Source organism: Haplochromis burtoni, unplaced genomic scaffold (genome assembly GCF_018398535.1).
Source record: "Haplochromis burtoni strain Fernald_Lab_line unplaced genomic scaffold, NCSU_Asbu1 Contig_462, whole genome shotgun sequence".
NCBI classification, from domain to species: domain Eukaryota; kingdom Metazoa; phylum Chordata; class Actinopteri; order Cichliformes; family Cichlidae; genus Haplochromis; species Haplochromis burtoni.
The window spans coordinates 71,306-93,521 of NW_024582823.1; the positions used below are offsets into that span (position 1 = coordinate 71,306).

A 22,216-nucleotide genomic window follows, 5' to 3' on the forward strand; every position below is an offset into this window, starting at 1 on the left:
CTTTTTTGGACTCCATGTTTTTAGTATTTTGTTATGAAGCACTTTGTGATATTTGTCTTGAGATGTGCTGCATAGCACATAGCACAAAACTGTACTCATTTACTCACTTTTCTAAGATGCAGCGAAGCTGTAAAAGTGTGAAATGTGCAGGGGGGACATTAAATCTTATTTCACCAATAAAGTGGTGGGGTGGGATACTGCTGCAAATTTATGCTTTCTTTTTTGTAGAGACCTGGGTTGCAGATGAGCTATAAAACTATTTAAAAAATAAATAAGTAAAATAATATATATTAATTCATAGTGAACTTAGAGGATCAAAATCAAGTATCGTGCTAGCGTTGATCCATCGGTATTTGGACCAATCCTCACACCTTACAAGGGGCACCAAAACGTGGAGAGGCAAACATGATGACAGAACATTTGCAGGTAAACCAAAATATTGTGACTTATACATTGTGTCGGGCTTCAGTCTCAAAATAAAACCTATCCACCACTTTATAACTTTATTTTGCTCCTCAAGCCATCACCTAAATATGAGCAACACACAATGAAATGTGCATGTGTTGCATCCATGTTGGTGTAGGGAAAATGCTCCAATCAAATGTCGTTAAGGGGCCAAATAAACTTAGCTATCTATACAACTGATAGTTTTTCGTGTATTTTAAAGATAGATAAAATAAATATATGCACAGTAGTCACTTGAGTAAAATACAAAAAGTATATCAGTAAATAAACAAGTTAAAGGAATAAAAATAAAATGGGCTGATTTGATGCACTTGGGTCACAGTTTAGCCTTGAGCTTGGCACTGTCCTCCCTGTCTGACTCCCTCATGCCGGTGGTCGGGCCAGGCTGTGTGGAGAGAATCCTCCCTTGTTTCTGGAGCAAGAGGCGGGCCTTTAGAAAGAAGGAATGCACTGAAGCTTTCCTGCAGGCTCCCCTTCACATGTTGAGGAACGTCCGTCCCGCGTCCCGACATGGACATGTGGCCGCTGCTGCTCCTGTTTGTCCAGCTCTGCTTCTGCTCCGGGTATGAAGGTAAACAGCAACTTACAGCCTCTCATTCATCTTCCGGACGTTTTTAACCGTGCTGAAAAGAAGAAATATCAAATGGTAGAGCAGCTTATCTTGAGAGAGAGTCCACATGGACAGACTCTGGCGGTGCCAGTGGCTTGGTGGAAGGGTAAGTGTAGTTAAATTATGCGCTTTGGGCTTAGAGATGACTGTAAGTTGAACTGAGTTTGAGGTTTCTCGTCCTCCCTGCTGCTGGTGTTTGGTGAACCGCGGCTGTGTTTACGTGGAGGGGGTGGAGAGCGGGGGGGAGTGCAGTGTGCATGTGGGGGACGTTTCTGTGCGCACAGCTCGGTCGGTGGCACTAATCACAGGCCCGCAGCTGATCTGCGCTCAAAGTTTAATTTTCGCTTCTTCATGCCTCCACCTCTTAATCTTTGATACCGCGCTAAGAGGCTGAAAAGACCTCAATAACTAAGAGCTTTGAATTAAAATAAACAAAGGGCCTTCACATATTTTGGCTTTGGGTGTTTGGAATTATTTATACTACTTAACACGAAAGAGTTTCTGTTCTAATATAGTTCTAAAGAGTTTACTGCCCCTGTTAACTTTTCTATCACTGTTCCTTCATGGAAAATAACTGCTTTTCTTTGGATGAATGAAACAAGACGTTGTCCAACACAGCAGTCACTCCATAATGCAACTAATCACCGTTGATGTGCAAGATCCAGAAACATAAAGCCTGTAGCCTCCAGCGAGAAGCTGAAATGACTTCAAAGCGTACGTCCGGATGAAGTGTTGTGTGTGCGTGTGTGTGTGTCCCAGCTTGTGCAGTCAGTTGCAGTGGCTGTGTGCCTGTAGATGGTTTGAGAGTGGCTCACCACTGCTGTATGATCATACAGGCTGAAACATGAACACAAGCTGTGGAGCAGATTCATACTGACACACTAAAAACTGCTCATTGAGCCGACAGTCAGGACTTTGGTCTGTTCTTGTGTATGCGCCTGCATCTATTATGAGGAGTTTATTTTACTGGGCTCTGTTTGTGTTTTTTTCTTTTGGTTAGTAAGCCTTTTATTAGTAAGGCATGGCCAGGGTTGTTTGGCAGTGCACCAGAGTCAAATCTAGAGATGTGCAGTTGCTTTTGCTCCTTTCGGGCTCTTTTTTTTGTGTGTATGTGTGTGTGTGTGTGTGTGGGGGGGGGGGGGGGGGGGGGCTTACTTGTACGGCCATGTAGTCACTCAATCACTGCCAGATCACATTTTCCATGAGGGTATGTTTTACTGATGTGGGTCATACACCTCATGAAGGGAGTAGTTTGAGGAAATGCCAGCAAGTACCATCATCGAGGAAGTCTGCTTGAAAGCAACCTGCATAATTACAAAGCAATGCACAAGGACCAGACCAAGAACTCTCTAGTAATTCCTCAGTCAGTGCTAGAGCTTTTTAGAATTTTCTTAAATTTACCATCCTGGATCCACAATATTTGAGTTGAGGGTGGATCTGGTTCACGTTCTTCATTGCAATACAGGGATATTGACCTTGGTGAAGGATGCACTTTCCAAATGCCTTTCTGGTTAATGGGTAGCTAGTTTTAGACTGAAGTGTTATTAGAGGCGTTTGCATGTGGCTCAAAGAGAAAGCAGCAGGAGGATTTACAAAATGTTCAATGAAGTCTTCATTATTCACTTGTGGCCATGATGTACTAAAACCATATTTGTAAGGATTAATAGAGTGAACTCAATAAGTTCAATCTATAAGTTAATAAGCAGTGTGAGACGGGCCCTTGGCTACCTCCAGTCGCTAAGGTGAAGTGTGCCTGAGTAGTTCTTGGCTGTGAAATTGGTTGCAAAGATGCTGCAACAAAAACCTCTTTTTGATTGCTTTCGTTGCTAGCAGATCGCAGTGGTCAGTATAGTTTGCCCTGAAGATGCCGACTTGTCTGCAAACTCTCACGAACTTTTCATGAGGTCATCTCAGGAACACAGTTCTCCCACTAAACTGATATCCAAGCCTGGTGGTTATTAGAGTCCGAGCAATACTGGCTGGACTGATATATGAGCCAGTATTAGCTGTTTGTCAGTATAATGGCATCAGCATTTATAACAACCAATAACCTAAAATCAAGAGTAAAGAAGTGACAAGAGAAACACATGCTTGAGAAATTTTAGAGAAATCTGTTTCGTGTGTCTAAATATCACTCTGTTATATTTTTAAATCACCGGATATCGATGTATGGGTCTATCGCTCTGCTGTTTATGAGGGACAACAGCTTGTCTGACAAGGTGGATGAAATGAAGGGCTGCAACAATGGTCACTTTAAGATAAATGCAGATTATTTTGGACTGTGAATCCTGAAGATACATGATGCATACATCCATTTGAATGGCATGTGTCTGTGTGGTGCTGATCAAATGTTTCTCTAAAAATTGTTGCCTTCCTCTGAAAATGTTGAGTGAACTGAAAAACTAAAACAGGAGAAACTGCAGTGTTCCCCACATCCCCCCTTAGTGTTCACTATCCTTCCTGGGGTCCATCCGACCCATTGTTGATGCAGAAATATTGATTGTCTCTGCTTTAGGAATGGACAAACAGATGCTAAATAAAGACCCGGTGTGAAATGATTGGTTTCTAGCAGTGAACCTGGTGAACACTAACTGAATGAGTCAAACACCTCAGCTGCCAACAGCTTGTAGTTATTTTGTATCTCTCAGGTGATGAAGTGCTTCATCCTGCTTGGCTAGTACCTACAGAGGTTTTACTGGATATAAGTATTTGCTTTTACACGAGACACACAAACCAGATGCATCAAGGCGTCATCAGTTGAGAGCACTTAGGCGAGTTTACTTTCCTTAATAGGTTTTCACTCGCTGTGGTGGGTTGTAGGGTGTAACACTGTACCTCTATGTAAGGTAATGGAGATGAAACCCGGAGCAGTTTGCTCCTCAGGGTCAGAAACTGCTGATGTAATGAGAAAAGCAAAGCAGACGTGAGTGTAAGTGAGACACAAGTCATTAGTGTAGAAAAAAGGGAATTATGTAAGTTTGTAATCGTGGCGTTTTGAATTGAGTTCTACAGAAATGACAGCGCATTTTATTTATTATTCTTCCCCTCTGGTAGCCTGCAGCCACGATTCCACATTTACCGGAAAAGAGCTTCTTCCACATAATGACGGTTTGTATTACAGGCCTGCAGAGAACAGCTAATTGGAGAATCAGGCTCTGTAATTTAAAGCATATTCACTCCCAGAGGTTTCTCAGGAAGGCAAGCTCCTGCCGTTCCTGCACTGTTAACACTGACAACTCCTTTGAAGTAAGGGAGATGGACAGGAAGATGATGCTGGCTGCCGATCCCCTCCTCATCGCGTTGACAGATTCGTTAAATATAAATGAAGGAAAGTCTCAGATCGCTCAATCCCTGTTTTGAAATCCTTTGAATGTGGAGCTCTCTCATCAACAAGCACAAACCAGACCCAGTCCATTTATTCCAGCTGCGTAGCCGCTGTGATCCAATCAAATCTGTCCCACCTATGGGTGAGAAAGGTATCAGCAGCTGTTGAGAGCTGCAGATGGAGACATCAGTGATGGGAGAGTTCACGCTGCTCTGAGCATCCTTGTGTGCCCTCCAATGCTTTTGTTTAGTTGCTTTTGTTTATTACAGAGCCAAGACCCAAATTGGTTTCTGCAGAGTGTAAACAAAGTGGATGAATAAGTTACATGTGTGCTAAGCATTTTTAGAGAGTGGGAAGGGTTAACTATTTGTTCCCTGCAGGCCAGTGTGGCACAACAGCGTTTCATCTTATTTAATTATACAGAGATTAATAATTGAGTTTGGGGAGAGGCTATTGATCGGCTCGACTAAGATTTATGGCTGTTGTACCTCACCTGGTGGTGAGATTATCATTCATCATGGATTTTGTATCTGATCCCATTTTAAAGAAAATTATTATTCTTTTAGCCAATATAGCTGAAAGATGCAGCTTTTGGTGAGGTGTCCTTAGACTGAGGCTGTTCCTAAACCAAGGTCGCTCCTGGTGGCAGGTGACCACCTTGGTGTGTGAGTGTTTCTGAATGGGTGAATGAGAAACACCATAACACACTCTTGGGTAACACCAAGCTACAAAAGTGTTACATAAAGCGTTTTTTTTATACTGAGAGGAGCATTTCTGTTTGTTTTATTGATCTTTATTACACATGTTGGCTGTTTTAGTTGTGAATGATAAGGAGTTATAAGTTAAGCAAATGTTTTTTTTACCTTAAGCTTATGAAAAGTAGTGATGTGCATGACTTGTCATGGTCTCATTGTTTTTATGATTTGTTAGTTGTTTTTGGATTATTGTGAAGCTTTTAACTTATTTTCATCCTCTTAGTTATTTAGGTTATTTTATCCATTTGTTTTAAGTTTCCCAGTCTTTCCTGGTATTTCCTGTAAAGTTCAGATACACATTTGTCTTTAGCTTTTTTCACTTGTGTCCTTATTGGTTTCACCTGTGTCTCATTACCCTCCTGTGTCCAGAGACGGGATGACTGTGAAACTGCATGCTCACTTGCTAACACCTTGCTAATCACATATCATTAGCCAATGAACATACCCAAGATTATCCTCATTTCTAAAATATAGAATTACCAAGATTTACAAAGGAGACTTAATTTTTTAATTCAGTATGAACCAAAATTAGCAACTGGGTCCATAAACTCAGCAGAAAAGTTCACACAGTTCAATAGGACAGGGAGCATTTTTGCAGCCACAAGCACTGCCCCCTGGTGGCCACATAAAGAATGCAAATTTAAGGCACTTCGTGGCTTCACTTTTCCGACTATGAAGCTACATCTATCTTTTATATTGTCTGTGGTTTTAGTAAGGCAAACTGTGTTATTACAACAACTTCAGTGATCATGTCAGACACACTGACCTATTCTGATAACATGCAGCCAGTGAAAAATGAGTGGCTGTAAAACAGTGATCACATTTTTATAGAATACGATAGAATACACTTTATTTATGTCACAAGCTTTGAAACTCTCACACTGCAGTTACCAAAAAACACAATTTAGAACAAAATGGATTAAATGAAGTAAAACTCAGGAAGATAAAGGGTGACTGAATAAATTAGCTCACTAATGTTAAAACTGCAGAAGGAATGGGAACTCAATTTTTAAAAAAAAGGTGTTAAAGATGAGTAAGATTATTGTATTAAAGCCTGTTTATGTGTGTTAGGAAACCCAAAGGGAATTACTCAGCTCTGAATGGATCAGACTTTGGCATAAACAACACAAATGCGTGGATGGATCCACTAAACGTGGCTCAGTGGATTAAGGCCAAACATCTTAACCTGAAGTTGGTCTTAACAGTCCAGCTGACACTGTTCCAGAAGTCTTTTTCTTTGTGCAGCTTTACAAAACTAAGCTGTGCTACCATGTTCGTTTTAGAGAAGAGGCTTTCTCCTGGCACCCCTTAGGCAGCTACTTTTCTAATAACTGGTGAAAAAACAACCAGTTTTAATAAATAAGTCTGTGAATAATTGCTTTTTTCCCAATATTTAATTAGCAGATTTCTTGTTATGCAAAGTGCAAGCAATTTCTCACTGTAACTGCTCCATCTTGGTACATTACTCCACAGTAAAAGTGAAAAAGGATCCAGTGATGATTTTTATTTCTTTTTGTAAACACAGCTCTAGCAACGGTGTCAAATGCACTGCTTTTCCTACCTTTTGATTCACAGCAATTACTGTACATTTTAACTGATAGTCGTAAAAACACGTTTTTTGCATGTCTTGCAAACTGAACTAGTAATCTAGTAAACAGCGAGGTTCTAATCAGTTAGATAACGTTAACAAATGCACAAGTCCTTCAAATTCTCTATAAATGAACGTAAATCTTTAAGTCTACCCATAAAAAGCACAAAAATAGGGCTATGAGTGCCAGTTGCATCACAGTGTAAATGATCACATCCTGTTTGTTTGCAGTTGCTGCAAATTCCTCCAGAGCTGATAACCTTGACGGTGCATGTGGTTCTAACTAGTGTTCACTATAATGCTGAAACACACACACAGACACACCTGTAATTAGTTTTCCATAACTTTCTTTCCTCCCTCCCTCGCCCCATTAAGAAGCAGACACTTAAGTTTTCCCATTAGACAGCTAAATCTGACTCACTCAGTATGTGGGTTTGCTCTGTGCAGTCGATGCTGTGTGATCTGAATGCTGAAACCTCAAAGCTTGTTGTGTGTGTGCATGTGTGTAACTGTGTGCTATATGACTTGCAGCATTTTCGCCCAGACAGCATTTGTTAGACTGACAGAAAAACCACGCTGAGGAAGAAGGAGTGGTAGCTACTGGTGATTTTTATCTTGGGCTCATTGACTGACATGTGGCCGATATACGGTGCTGAAGGAGGTCTGAACACTCCTCCTTTGTGGACCCTGAACAGAGAACACATTCACGCCGGGCTTCATAACGTCTCTGAGCCAGTTTTATTCCTGCTTCTTTAACCCCATCCTTACTCATTTCCTCTCAGCTTTATTAGCTCCAGGCCTGCTCTATCTTCCCTATCCCTTCATCCTCTTTCCTAGATGAATCCCCCTGGCTCCTCACAGATTGGCTGTGAGTGCCTCTCAATGATGTGTCACATTTCAGCTTTTTTTTCATGTTTTCTCAGTAATGTGTCACTGCTAAAGATGACACAATATCGATGGCTATGGTGGGTATATGTTTAGGAGCTGTTTTGTAGCAAAACGTTTCAAATGAGGATCACAGAGTGTATCCCTGTGTTAAAAAGATTCGTTTTTCCAAGCCAACTGGAAAACAGAGATCTTTTGGGACTTACTTATTCTTCTTGCATGTGTTCTGTCCAGTGGATTCTGATTACTCCCACCCGTGGTATCTGGATTAGATGAAGTTGAGCAATACTTTTAGGCTGTTCTTGGTGCTGTTTTGCAGGGCGGATAAAAGCCCTGCAGGTCAGCCCAGGACAAAGCTTTCAAACATTGCCCAACATAAACGTAGCTCTTCATTGTATTAGTTGCTTTTTTCTTGCTTTCTTTTACCCCCAGGGTCAGGACGGTACGCCTACGGAGACGACGAGGACTGGTATTCTCATACCTATAGAGGTAACGACACTTGGTTTGTCACTGCCACAGCATGCACGCAGACATACAGGATCAGTTTAAACTTAACTCGCATTTCAATTCAATACGTTTTTACATTAGAAGTAGAAAATTAATGCACTATAGTTAAGAAAGTACACTCTCCAGCCACTTTGTTAGATACACCTATTCAGCTGCGCAATAATGCAATCATATGGGTGGAACTCAGTGAATCTAAACATGGTCAACATGACCCCCTGAAGTTCAAACTGAGCATCTGAATGGGGAAGAAAAGGGATTTAAGTGACTTTAAAGGTAGCGTGGTTGTTGGATATTGTTGAAGATTTCAGAAACTGATGATCTACTGGGATTTTCTCTAGACAACCATCTCTAGGGTTTACAGAGTGATCGAAAAAAGAGAAAATATTCAGTTTCCTGGACAAAAATGGAAACCACTCATTATAAATAAGGCATGCATAAGAGCAGCTGGGCTACAGCAGCAGAAGACCACGCTAGGTGCCATTCCTCTCAGATAACAGGAAGCAGATTGAAAAGATGTTGCCTGGTCTGATGAGTCTCAATTTCTGTTGTGACATTCAGATGGTGTAAGCCACACGGAAGCATGGATCCATCCTGTAATGTATCAGTGGTTCATGCTACTGTTGGTGGCATAACTACTACTCAAATGGCCGCCACAAACCAAAAGAGCAGCTTTGGGATGTGGTAGAATGGGAGATTCTCATCATGCATGTGTGAGGCTATCATGTCAATATGGATCAAAATCTCTGAGGAATGTCTCCAGCACCTTGTTGAATCTCTGCCATGAAGAATTAAAGTAATTCTGAAGGCCGAATACACAGCAACGTGTACCTAATGAAGTGGTCAGAGAGTGTATACACCCAAGTTTAAATTGAGGCAAGAATTTCACAGGATAAAATTTTAGATAAAATACAAAAAAATTGTTTAGCTTGAACAAAAATAGCTGAACTCATTTCAGTTCCTCCATTAATTCAACACCAGCTCATTCAGCCAGTTTTGTAAACTGACACTGTTACGTCAAAGTAGCTTCCCATTTTAAATCTAGGGTCATTTAGACACGGAACATTATCATCCCGGCCAAACCGCACTCTCCCCTCATGTAAAAGCTCAGATATAATATTTTCTCTTACTCGTTGGCTCTGGAAATTTTGCCAACACACACACCAGCACAGAGAGAAGGAGCAAGGGTGGTTTGCTGTGTAATGAAAACTCATTTTGACTCCACCTGGAAGTAAGCCTGAGCTTGTGTGTATTCTCCTCTGTGTGTTTGTGGTGGTCTGCAGGCTCAATGTTCAACTAGAGCCAGCAGGAAATAAACTGCAGATTTTGATTTTCCTGTATTGGAATAAGAACCTTGTGGCCCCTTAAATTTGGCAACATTCAAGAAATTTTACACAAGCATCACAGAGATGGGCAGCTATCCACTCTGTGAGGAAACGAGTTGAAATGTGCAATTTCAAGCAAAGATCTCAAAGGAATAGTTTGATTTTTTTTAAACAAATACTTTCTTTCTTACTTTAAGTTTGCTGAGAAGATTAGAAGATTGATTCAGTCTCTTTAATAAACGAATCTATCAGAAGTGAACACTGAATTCAGTCTGCAGAGTTTAGCTTATGCGGAGTCACTGAAAGTGCAGCACTGTGCAAAAAGTCTTGTAGTAGTAATTCCTCAATTCCTTATACTTTGCTAGTAAAATGGATGTGATGAATGATTGAAACATGTGCAAACATACATGGAAAATACATGAGGCAAAAACCGAGTTTGTACAATTCAAACAAGTTTAAAAATCGATATTTGGTACGACCACCTTAATTCTTCAGCACAGCCTGAAATCACTTAGATATGCTTTCTTCTTGAAGGACATTCAAAGCTCTTATTTGGATGTTGGCTGCCTTTTGTTCTGTTTTCAGTCTAGATAATCCCACACTGCCGTTGAGGTCCAGCCACGTATTGGGGAGGCCAATACATGACTGATAAATAAGACAGACACGATCTCCAACACGACTGGCAAACTGCCGCTCCAAACCACGACAGAGCCAACTCCGTGTTTTATATGGCGTGATTTTTGTGCCACTATTCTGAGCGCACGTAAAAAAAAAAAGCTAGATGGTGGGTAACAGGCATCTCCGAAAACGTTAGAGCACTTATGCAAATATTTGATGTCTTGATAAATCGAGCAGGTATTTGAAGTTTACACAGCACCATTCTCGCATGAAAATATCTTAAAAGTTTATTTTGTGACCCAGAAAGAGTAATATTTCAAACTCCGCCACTCTGTATTCCTCCGCCACTGCCTCGTTTGAGTTTTGGGCGAAATGGATTCTGGGATATTGCATTTCGTCATTTCGAGCTGATTGGAGACCAAAACAGCCTTTTTTTTTGCATCCAAGTCTGTGATTGGCTGGTTTTGTTGAGCGCGCACAGACAGAAATGTTGAGAGCGCGAGCAGCACGTTGCGAGCGAGCGCAAGTGCAAAAACTGAGCGACAGGGGCTGCTATTGTGTGCGTGTGTATGGATAATAGCAAACACTGAAATAAATTTTTTGCACGCAGCAATGAATTTTATTCACTCAAATTTAGCTTTTCTTCGCTCAAAATAAATTTCAAACACTTGCACCTGGAATTTATTTTTACGTGCGCTCAGAATAGTGGCACAAAAATAACGCCATAGTTTTACAGATGTAGACATTCACTGCTGTACCTCTCTCCTGACCTCCTCTGTACATTTTGATGATGATTCAACTTTGGCCCAAGGGACCAGTCACGACTCACTTACCTGATGTTTTTCCCACAGGTTTTTGCTGTATTTTCTCCTAGTTCTTCAGGACATGACTTTCAGATACAGTTCATCTGCTGTAGATTGTTTTGCCACTTCCTTATTTTTTCCTTCTCACCATGTGCACTGGGTCCTTACTTTCTTTAAGGACACACTGCACACAGTGCCTAGAAATATGCCAAGTTTTCAGCTAATAGCTCTTTGTGAGTCACGTTCTTGGGACAAAATTACTATTTTATGCCTGTCAAGATGTGCTATCTTTGGCATTTCTTGTCAATTCAACCAAAGAAATGGAAACAAATTATGTGTTTTTATGACAGGCTGCTATTAACAAAGTGCCTAAAGAAACAAAAAAATGGTCTTTGCTAAGTTGTCTGTTATGTGTAGATACAGCACCGGTTCATTCCTTGCTTTTGGTGCCCTTTGTATGTTTGAATAATTCATAGGTCAGTCTTAAGTGGCTCAACAAAACAAACAAACAAACAAAAAAACATACATCTGAAATGGTCAGGTATAAGGACTGGACTGAAAATGAGTGAAAAAGCAGCCAATGTTCAAAGACAAATTGCTCAAGACTGCTTTTGAAACAAAATACAAAGAAATAATAGTTGGCTCAAGACTTTTGCACAGTACTGTAGCTCCATATGAAAACCTGAAATAGACTTCTTAACTGTCTTCTCTAAGATCTCCAAGAAAGTCAAAATCTTCCTTTAATTAAGGCACCATTTTTCTAGACTTTAACTTTCCCTGGTCATCCTTATCAGCATCAGGAACAGTCCTAATCAGGGAAAGATGATAATGGATCCAGGGGACCATAAACTTTGATTCCTAAATCAGTTAAGGATAAGGATAAAAAAGAGCTGCATTCTTAATAAAGACTGTATTTGGTGTGGTGCCTTTCACGCTCTGAAACCACGCGCACACACAAAAACTGTGCTCTCTACACACATTATTATCAGTCTTTTACTCGAGTGAGACTATCTCCTTTGCCTCATGAGACTGTTGGATAATGGAAGTCACTGAAAAGGTAATAAGAAATCCACTGTATCTGCCTGTACTCAAGGTGATGGGTGGGTTTTTGTTCTTTCACTCTGGCAGTGGAAGTCTCTCTCTAAGCTTCTATGATCACAGGTAAGTGCTTGTTGCTGAGTGTCCGTCACTCAAGGCCACACCATAAAGACATGAGATAAAACGATGAAGAAAAAGTCAGTGCCTCGTTCTGCTGTTTTTTAGGAACCCCGTGGTGCGCACCCATTAAAATTAAACATGGTGACGTGAGCTGTCGCACACCCAGAGGAGAGCACTACAGGAACGTGATGGGGACACGGTGTAAAATCCGCTGCAAGCAGGGATATGAAGCTCAGAGCTCAGAGGTGGTGTGCATGGCGAGCAAACACTGGTCCTCTAACTACGCCTGCCGAGGTGAGAAAGTCCACTTGAACATGCGCACACATTGTGTTTCTCACTGTTTAAATGCATGCATGTATTCAACACACGCATTATAGCCATACTTATCAAAATGGATGAAGGGAGGTGGGATATCATCAAACTGGGAACCCAGAGATGCCACTGTTTGGAGCCAGAACCTTCCACAGAGCTGCCAATCAGCAGACAAACTGCAGAAACCAAAGCTGTCTATAAGCCTTCAAATCTTATTAACAGAGCCGTCATCCAAAATGACCACAGGCACGCTTTGTGGACGGCCCAAATTCAGCAAATGAGATCGTACTGACTGTTCTAGAGAGATTTTGTTTCTGAGTGCAGCCAGATAGCTTGTAGCTGCACATTAAAGCATCACGTCAAAGTGATTCCTGCGTGATTAGAGCTCATTCCTGATTCTAGAAGTAGAAATTTTATATGGTTTGAACCACATATCACAGTCTTCTTTAGGGGATGTAGTTTGTTGGATTTTTTTTTTTTTTTATACTTTTGTGTGCCACCTGTCTCCTCAGGAATTTGCATATGCAGGCAAACGTCAGCACCTGCGTCTGCTGGCTTACTCTGTCAAACTCGGTTCAGTTTAATTTATACTGGTCCAATTCACAGGTTCAGTGTACTCAACGCTGTAAGGTAAAGATGCTACGATGTGAGTGACAGTTAGGAGAAAAAACTCCCTTTTTTAACAGGAAGACATTAACCAGGAGAACCAGACTCAAAAGAAGTTCGTAGATCAAAAACCTACAGCAGAAGCAAAGTTTCAAACCAAACATTAACTGTAGAAAGAGCGTCTACATCCTGAGTCTGATCTGGGAGCTCGTTCCATAGGAGAGGAGTCTGGCAGCTGAAGGCTTTGCCACTTCCTGAGACATGAGTGTGTGTATAAGTATTTAAATGCATCTGTTGCAATGGAACCCTCATGCAAGCACCACATTAACAATGAGCTCACCCTGCTTTCAGAGATCCGTTGTCCTAAGCTGGATATGCCCATTAATGGTGGCTACAAGTGCTCAGACGGCTCTTACTTCAACTCTCGCTGTGAGTTCTTCTGCTCACCCGGATTCACTCTGAAGGGCCAGAAGACGGCAACGTGCCGCTACAACGCGGTGTGGAGTGCAGGAGTGCCCAGCTGTGTTGGTAAGACTGTTTGCATTGTTGTTGTTGTTGTTCTTTTGTGTACAGTTTGGTCTCCCACAGAGGACTGAAGCCTCTAAGCTGCTAACAAGTAATTAGCTGCCAGAGGCACACCGTCAGCTCCAGCTCTCACTTATACATCTCTATTACTATTTGTCCTGATACAGTGTTTGGCAAAGTTAGAACTCTGTGTGTTATACTCAGAGACACATACGCAGACTTTGACCGTCACCAGTGTGTAATGTTTTTCATTTCTTTGCGCCAATCTGAACTAAAAATGGCTTTCAGCTTTGTGACCTGTACAAAGTGTCACAGAACTAAAGCCAGTGACAGTGTCATCACCTGAATCTGTGAGGACACTTTCCTCACAAGATTCATCTTTGTCTCTGCAGTCATCCTACTTTTTATGTGTTGCTTTCAAAGATTTTTTAGATGTCGTTCATGTACTGTACTTCAAGCATGTCTTTCATCTAGGCTAGATTTGATTTAGGAGGATGCACCGTATAACTTTATGTTGCAAGAGTTACAGTGATGACAAGATTTGACAAGTTTTTTTGTTTGTTTTTTTAATTTTCTGTAGATATTGATCCTCCAAAAATCAAGTGTCCAAATGTGAAGGATAAGTGGGCAGAACCTGGAAAGCTGACAGCGAGGGTGACTTGGGACACACCAGAGGGTGTTGACACTGCAGACGGCATCCTCACAGAGTCAGTTGCTTTTCTGCTTCCTTGTTAAGCCCCAAGAGTAAGTTGAAAGATTAAAACTGAGAATGTGTTTTTTGTCCCCCTCCCCCCTCCCAGTGTTATCCTTAAAGGAAAACCCTCAAAATCCAACTTCCCAGAGGGGCTCCATAAAATGTCTTACACTGTGTTTGATCGGGCTGGGAACAAAGGGTCCTGCCGCTTCACTGTCAGAGTGCGAGGTGAGCCTCTAAAAGCAGAGGATAAGATTTTGATCGTTTGTCTGGAACAGGGTTTTTGGTCACACACTCTTTCAGGGGGTTGTCTCCAAGAAGTCTCCAAAGATTATAGAAATATATATTTAATTGGTAGACTAACATTATACAATGCAATATTTGCTAGGATGCGTGTTAGACGTGTTAGACCAAGACAGAACAGATGTACGGTACATACAGAATATGTGTGCAAAAGTCTTGCAGTATAATGCAAAATAAGTGCAGTGATTTATTGCAAAAATAAACATGTGCAAAAATATATGGAAATACAGTGTATATATCCACCTACATACATCCACCTCTCTGGTTCTGTTTCAGATCTTTGCTTGAATTTTAGTGCCCATAATGTCTATCTGCTGTAGATAGCATTTTTTAGGACTGCTTCTTCTTCTTGTCTAGTTTCCTCAGATTTTTTTTTTTCATGTTTAGATATGCCAGAGGTTCTGCTAAAAACCTTGGTGGTGATAAAATAGCCATATCAAAGTGACTAAAGATACAGTTTATTGTGAGGGAACTAAACACTGGTTCATTCCTTGAGTAAAGTACCTTATTTATGCTTGAATGATTCGTTTTTCTGAAAATGTAATCTCCAAAGATCCCTTTTAAAAAAAAAATGACAAGACTGGCTGCTTGGAAGCAAAATAGAAACTAGGGGCAGCTCAAGACCTTTGCACAGTACTGTGGCAGTTACCTGAATGCAACTCCAGCTTTTATTTTTCACCTTTAGCACAACGGTTTATGCATAAGCCAAGTCTGAACATATGATACAGACTAATATGACAAATAAATATTAGGCAAGAGTTAAGCAGGCTTGTAAAAAGCAAATTCTCCAGAATCTTACCGTCTCTTTTTGTGAACAGTGCGTCGCTGCAGCCCTCTCTTTCCTCCGGACAACGGTTACATGAAGTGTGACAGTGACAAAGACAACTACGGAGCCACCTGTGAATTCACCTGCACCGGTGGCTCCGAGCTACGGGGCAGCGCTGCCAGAGTGTGTCAGTATGGACTCACCTGGTCGGGCTCAGACACAACCTGTGCACGTAAGTACTGCATGCTGTTCAAGCCATACATGCTGTTCTCGTACAGACATGACAATCTTCATTTAATAATTGTATTAGTTTAAGTCATTCAGAAATGGAAGGATAAACATAGACATAGACCTTTCTTACTCCTTTTACCATCACTGTGTCATGTGCTTAGCCTGTATTTATAATAAGTAGACATTGTGTACTTCAGGATTTATTAAAAAGACAAAAAAATCTGTAGTAACAACCAAAACACATGCAAGTAGTTTTCATCTCACTGCTCACATCTTCTCCAGTGGGTTTCTGTTTTACGTCTCTTTGTGTTTTTGTGAGTATAAACGCTTCATTTCCAACCATTTGAATCATATGCAGTGGTTTTCATTAGGTGGTTTTTTTTTTTTCTACTCAGTTTGTCTGTTTTTCATATGGTTCGGCTGTCAAAATGTTTTTGTGTCTTGCTGTCATTTTGGCTGCTTTGGCTGGCAGTTTTTTTCCCCCCATCTGGCTGAAATGCAGCGAATCTCTACGTCATTAAAGAGAAGGTTCAATATACAGTGACTTTAAAGACAAAGACAAACTTCTGATAGATCAGTTTTTTGTCGATATGATACAACTTAAAATAATAAAATACAATTTAAATTGGCAATTAAAAAAAAAAAATATACCACTAGCTTTTATCTAGTTTCCCAAAAAGCCTCATTTTCACTGTTTAGTTTTGCTTTTTGGGATGAAATCTTCAGAGGAAAAAGCTTGCTCGTGCAACAAGTCAGTAAGAGAGACACTTTGTTGTCCTGTAACCTGCTGGGAGTTTTTACAAGTAGCTGAAATTGCTGATGATTAAATTAATTGTAGAAATATTGCAGTGTGAGAGGGAATCCTGAAGTCTGAAAAGGTGAATGATCACAGAAACTGAAACCATGAGCCTTGGACATTACTCAATAGAGAGCTCAAGGACTTGAGAGAATTTAGTTTGCATTCATTTACAAAATCTGCTTACTTATTAGCCCAATATGACGTTTTAAAATCGAAATTCTGTCCTGTTAAATATTATATGGCCTGATATTTATGTACGTGGGTTTCTTCACCATTGAATGTAATCAAAACAGAGGTGGAGGTCATTTTTTGACTACAGAAACTCAGAGGGATCCTGCTTAATGCAGAGATATTGGGGTGCATTTTCTTTTTTCATATAGTTCCTGTAACCTTTTCTGGTTTTATATGAGAATCCAAAATGAGGACAATATGGCGCCTCTTACCGATCGATTGGACAGATCAATACTGGACGGTCCTCCATTAAATGTTCAAGAAGACAGAAAAAGTGCAACAGTTGAATAACAAAAGTCATGTGTTCGACTCGGTTCTGTCACATTTCCAATGAAACTCATAAGTTGGACCTACAGAGACAGACTGGAACGCAGAATAAATATAAAAAGTGCTTTTATTGTTTACCAAACGTAAAAAGTGATGCGCATTGTGGCACGAGAATCAATACAAAAATAAAATCCAATCGCAAAGAGACTAAAAGAAAGCAGTGAGCCAGCTGGAGAAAACAAGAGCGACTAAAAAACATGAGGGTGATGGGACAACAACAGGGTTAGGACTGTGGGTCAGAGGACACAGACTAAATGCTCACACCAGGGAGAGGGAGAAGGCAGGGATGGACTCAGTCAAGACAATAATGAAGGCAGGGAAAGGAACAAAGGCGAGACAGCCACAGGAGGAACTGACTTTCAGAAACAAATACACAGACAAACGATGAAAAGCAGAAAGAGGAAACATAGGAGGCACAGAAAACGAGGAAAACCCTCCAGAAACACAAAGGACCGTTAAACAGTAAGGATTATAATCGAAAACAAGGGTCAAAGACCATGAGCCATTAATTTGATTTTATCACCTGAGCAGCCAAAAACAATCAATGATGAAACATCTCACAGAAATAATGTGTTGTAATAGCACCCTTTTCTTTGTAGTGTGTGTGTCACGCCTTGTCTCATCACTTTAAATTGTCCGTTCGATGTCGTCACAGCCATGAGCATCAACGTGGGAGTGCGTACGGCTGCTGCGCTGCTGGACCAGTTCTATGAGAAGCGAAGGCTCCTCGTTATCTCCGCGCCAACGGCTGCCAATCATAATTACCGCTTCCAGATGACTAACTTGCAGGTGAGGCACGACTCTCAGTTAATGAGCTGAATGTGAGTCGACTGAGATGGAGGGGTGGAAGTCAACGCCGGAGCGACTTACGTCCTCTGTGATGATGCACACAAAGACAGCCTCAGTGTGTTTGTGGGGGTTTTTTTTCGCCCGATTTGCCACCTAAGTGGGTAAAAGTGGTGACACAAATAAGTAGGAGAGAGGGTGTTGTGGTGATGAACACGAAATGTCACGGCAGTGAATAAATGATAGTGACACTGGCTCTGATAAGGCTATTCTGGGGTGGATGCTTTCCCACATCATCAGACAGCATTAAGTCAGAGCTGTTTTTAAATGCCTGACCTTTCAAAGTGACTCGGATATCAGCTGAAAGATAAACCGGTGTCAGTTTGTGAACAAGATGACTGATCGGTCCTGCAGTCTGTCGACTGGTTATCAGGAATTTCTACAGTTAGTTTGAAAGTGAAGGAAAAAACAGTTCATTTTCACCTTATTTGGGAAAATGGTGATAATTTACACAATTACACAACTGACCCATCAGTATGGTTATTTATTCACTGCAAACACTTTAAAAATCATCTTGCTGCAGTAGCAGACAAAGGAACTGTCAGAAAGTTTGGGCTGTGTGGAGTAGGCAGATCTAACTTGAAATGAGTTTTTATGCAAACTGTGGAGAGATTTTCCCCTCAGGGCTCAGTGAAGTCTGTCCAAATCTATCACAGCTTAAAAAGCAAAAAGAGTGTCAGTGTAGCTGTAAATTAGCGTAAATGTACTAAACTGTATGCTTTCATAATAACATAGCAGATTAGCCATGATGTCAGGCGTCTCTTGGAAATGAGAATTTTAATCTCAATTAGATTTTTTTACCTGGATAAATAAAGGGCTAATAATTAGCTCAGATAGTTTCACATTTTAATAGCAAGATAAGCACATGTGTAGACACTGTTCTAATACTTGCCTTAGTATATTAATACTAAATAAGTAGCAAACTGCAGTGCTGTACAAGTTCTCTATCACCTGAACATCATTCGAAACACTGACAAAAATCCCCCTGTACATTCACAGATGTATAACACACGTACGCAGGGATCCTGTAGCATTCACGCGTTTATATAAAGGGATGAGTCGAAATATCAATATTACAATAAATTGTTTATTAATATGCTTGCAACAGTTATTCAGTTAGGTTTTACTTACAAAGTGCCAATTCACAGCAGCAGTCACCTCATGGAGTATTATATTGTAAGGTAAGGACTCTACAATATTACTTAATCAAAACCAGAAAAAATGAGCCGCCTGAGAAAAGAGCAAAGAGAAGTAAGGACAAATAGGAATGCAGAAAAAGTGCTTTCAGATTTTAATCCACCATGTAGTTACCATCTGGAAAGAGTCTGATTGCCAATAGCTTCATTTTTCAGCATGGCAGTGAACCCTGCTAATGCAATAAAATCATACCTGGATAGAAAAAAAAACACACAATAGAACATTATCAGACATGGATTGGCCTCCCCAGAGCCCGGATCTCAAGATTACCAAAGCAGTGTGGGATCATCTTGACAGAAAACGGAACAAGAGGCACAAAACATCCAAAGAAAAGCTTTGGGAGTCCTTCAAGAAGCCCGGACATTTAAATAAATTGTTGGACCTAAGAGGTGGCTCAAGACTTTTGCACAGCACTGTAGGCACATTGTTTTTTTCAGTTATTGGTGTGAAAAATGTCTCATTTAAAATCTATTTTTGTTAACTTTAACCTGCTGACCAACATCAACAGCCTGCCGGATTGTTTGAATTCCTGTTCATGCAATAAGGACAGGAGTGGGGTTTCCACTGGATTTAAATTTGCCCCTCTCTTCATGAACAAAAATCCAGTGTGTATACTTGTTGGACACACGATGTCTCCCAGTTCTGCTTTCTCTAGTGTGCTGCGGATTTGAGATTCCAGATCAAGCTCTTAACTTGAAACAGAGCCAAGATTGGCTCCAAATTAGTCACAGTCTAAAACAGTGTAGTCATACGTACATGTGGAAAACACATGCACAGAGACAGCATTGTTTTCGAGTGGAGCGGAACGTAATCAAAAACATAAAACTGATGGATCTGTGTGTCTGTGTCCTGTGAGAACAGCAAGCTCAGTGTGGCCTGGACTTGAGACATGTGACAGTAATCGAGCTGGTCGGGACTTACCCGGCACAAGTCGGCCGGATTCGACACAACCTGCTTTCTCCAGGACTGGCCCTGCAGCTCAGGTACTAACATGCAAACACACCCACCTCTGTTAACTTCAGCATGTGTGACTTTTGCTCGCTCCTGCTCATTGAACTGAATGCATTTCTTAGGTTACTGCTCCAGATTCCTCAAAGGTCTTTCCAAATGGTGCTGGTAGACAAGCAGGGCATAGACAAACAACGCTACCCGTTTCCAATCACAGCGGCTGAATTATTCACCACCATCGACACTTTCCCCCTCCGCAAAGACGAGATGCTGGTACAGCAGGAGGCGGGCCAGACCTGCCAGTCATAAAACGCCGAGTACACTTCCATGGACTGTCAGCCATCTTTGAGCTTTCCCTCCTTCGTCACAGCAGAAAAGACTCGGATCTCCCATTTCCATCCACATGTCACACGTTCCTACCTGAACCAAATCTGCCCTGTATCCTGTGTGCGCGAGCATGTCTGTTTGTTTGTGTGTGTGTGTCAAAAGTTTGGATGTCAGTCATGGTGCTAATCACACAGTGCATTACAGTCATACTGATTCCTGTGTCTTGTCTGTATTTTATTTGTTCTATTATTATTATTATTATTTTCAAAGCAGAATAATTGTCTTACTACTTTGTAAAAAAAAAAAAGTCTTTTTACTGTATGAACTGGAAGACCTTTCACCTAATATTTATGTCGCACCTTTCCCAATAAGGATGTACTCTGTACGTGCAGTGCATCTGTGTCTGAATTTGCAAACACTGATTAAATATGTCTAGTGCGGAGGATGTGCTCCTGTGTGCGTCAGTGTGAGGAAGCAGTCTGCAAAAGTGCCCGAGGACAAGTAAAGAGAGAAAGTTAAGAGGGCAAATGATTCACAGGAGAACTCGATAAGTCAGTACTAAATATTTTCCTAAAATACAAATTGTCCTTGAAGCAAAAAAACTTCCTTCCACAACTTAAAAAAAAAAAACACTGAATGCAGTGATTTGCAAAACATTTAAACCTTATGTTTAATTGAGTAATCTGAGGAAAACCTTGAATATTTAATGTATTCTTGTTTTGAATTTTATGCCTTAACAATCCTCAGCTTCGTTTTGTGTTCAGTATCACTTATAGGTTGTTCCAAAAAAGGATGTGCAGCAGACAAATTCTGGTTTCAGGACTGTTTTTGCAACACTGCATTTTAAATATGGGAATTTTTTTTTTTTTTATAAGAGCCAATAAGGGCATGCTATGATGTTTAGCTCTTTGTTTGACATCTGGTTAATAGTCCTACAGCTCAATGGTCCACTGGTTTTCTTTGGGAAAAGGAAAGATGTGGAAGCATGCAGAGAATCACACATCCTAGTCTGGCATATTCATGACCTTTGAAGGTCTTCAGTTAGATGATTCCTGAACTTGACATTTAAATTTTCATGAATATGCCTCATAGCTTATGAAAAAACAAAACAAAATATTCAGATTATTAGTATATTTATTTCAGTTTGAGTGAAATACAATTTAAACAGTATGAATACTTTGCATCTTCAGTACAATCAGCCACAATCATGTTGTTGACTCCACAGTTACCCAGATGTTTTTTTCCATCATCCATCAAAAACATAAACAGAATACTGGAAGGGAAAAGGTGCACAAGCAACAGGGATGACGGCAGTTTTGAGAAGATCATCAAGAAAAGTTTATTCAAGAACTGCCTGAGGATGATGTCATTGTATCAAGAGCCACGACACACAAACACATCTTTAGGAAAGAAGCTACAAATGTCTCATTCCTAATATTAAGTCAGTCCTGAACCACAGACATCAGAAAGCGTCTTACCTGGACTGTTCCTCAGTGATCCAAAGTCCTCTTTTCAGATGAAATCATATTTTGCTTTTCTTTTTAGAAATCAAATTTTAGAAATTAAATTCTGGTGGAAGAGTGGAGACACAGCGAATCCAAGGAATTAAGAGTCCCGTGGGGTGTTTCTGCAATATAATGATTGTGGTTTCCCCGACATCTCCTGGTGTTGGCTAGCCTGAACATTAAAAATTTAAAATATGGGGATATTTTTCCTTTTTTTTTGCTTTTATTATTTATTTTATATTATTTTCACTTGCTACACATGGGACAGACATGACTGGGGGAAAGAAAAGAGAAAAAAGAAAGAGGGAAAGAAAAACAGTGATAAAGGGCAAAAAACAAAACAAACAGACAAAAAAAAAATACATATCAATCACCTGGATCACCGGTTGAGAAAGAATAAAGAGAAAAGAGGCAAAAAAAAGAGAGCAATATAATAAACATCATCTATGTGAATATAACAGTAAATACTAAATATTGAATATTACAGGGAGTGCAGAATTATTAGGCAAGTTGTATTTTTGAGGAATAATTTTATTATTGAACAACAACCATGTTCTCAATGA

At 40.5% G+C, this 22,216-nt stretch overlaps 1 protein-coding gene across 2 annotated transcripts; it reads left to right on the top strand.

The window, feature by feature from the left end:
• Positions 1-899: 899 nt before the first annotated feature.
• On the top strand, positions 900-20,590 carry srpx (sushi-repeat containing protein X-linked). Of its 2 annotated transcripts, XM_005945865.3 has the most exons (10): positions 900-1,036; positions 8,061-8,117; positions 12,142-12,330; positions 13,306-13,482; positions 14,060-14,186; positions 14,280-14,401; positions 15,295-15,474; positions 17,486-17,619; positions 19,735-19,856; positions 19,947-20,590. In XM_005945865.3, exons 1-10 carry the CDS (start codon positions 976-978, stop codon positions 20,128-20,130), a joined length of 1,353 nt encoding a protein of 450 aa, XP_005945927.1. In that variant the 5' UTR covers positions 900-975; the 3' UTR covers positions 20,131-20,590. The 2 variants fall into 2 exon arrangements, with proteins under 2 accessions (XP_005945927.1, XP_005945928.1); XM_005945866.3 differs by lacking the exon at positions 8,061-8,117 and having other exon boundaries at positions 901-1,036.
• Positions 20,591-22,216: the final 1,626 nt, after the last annotated feature.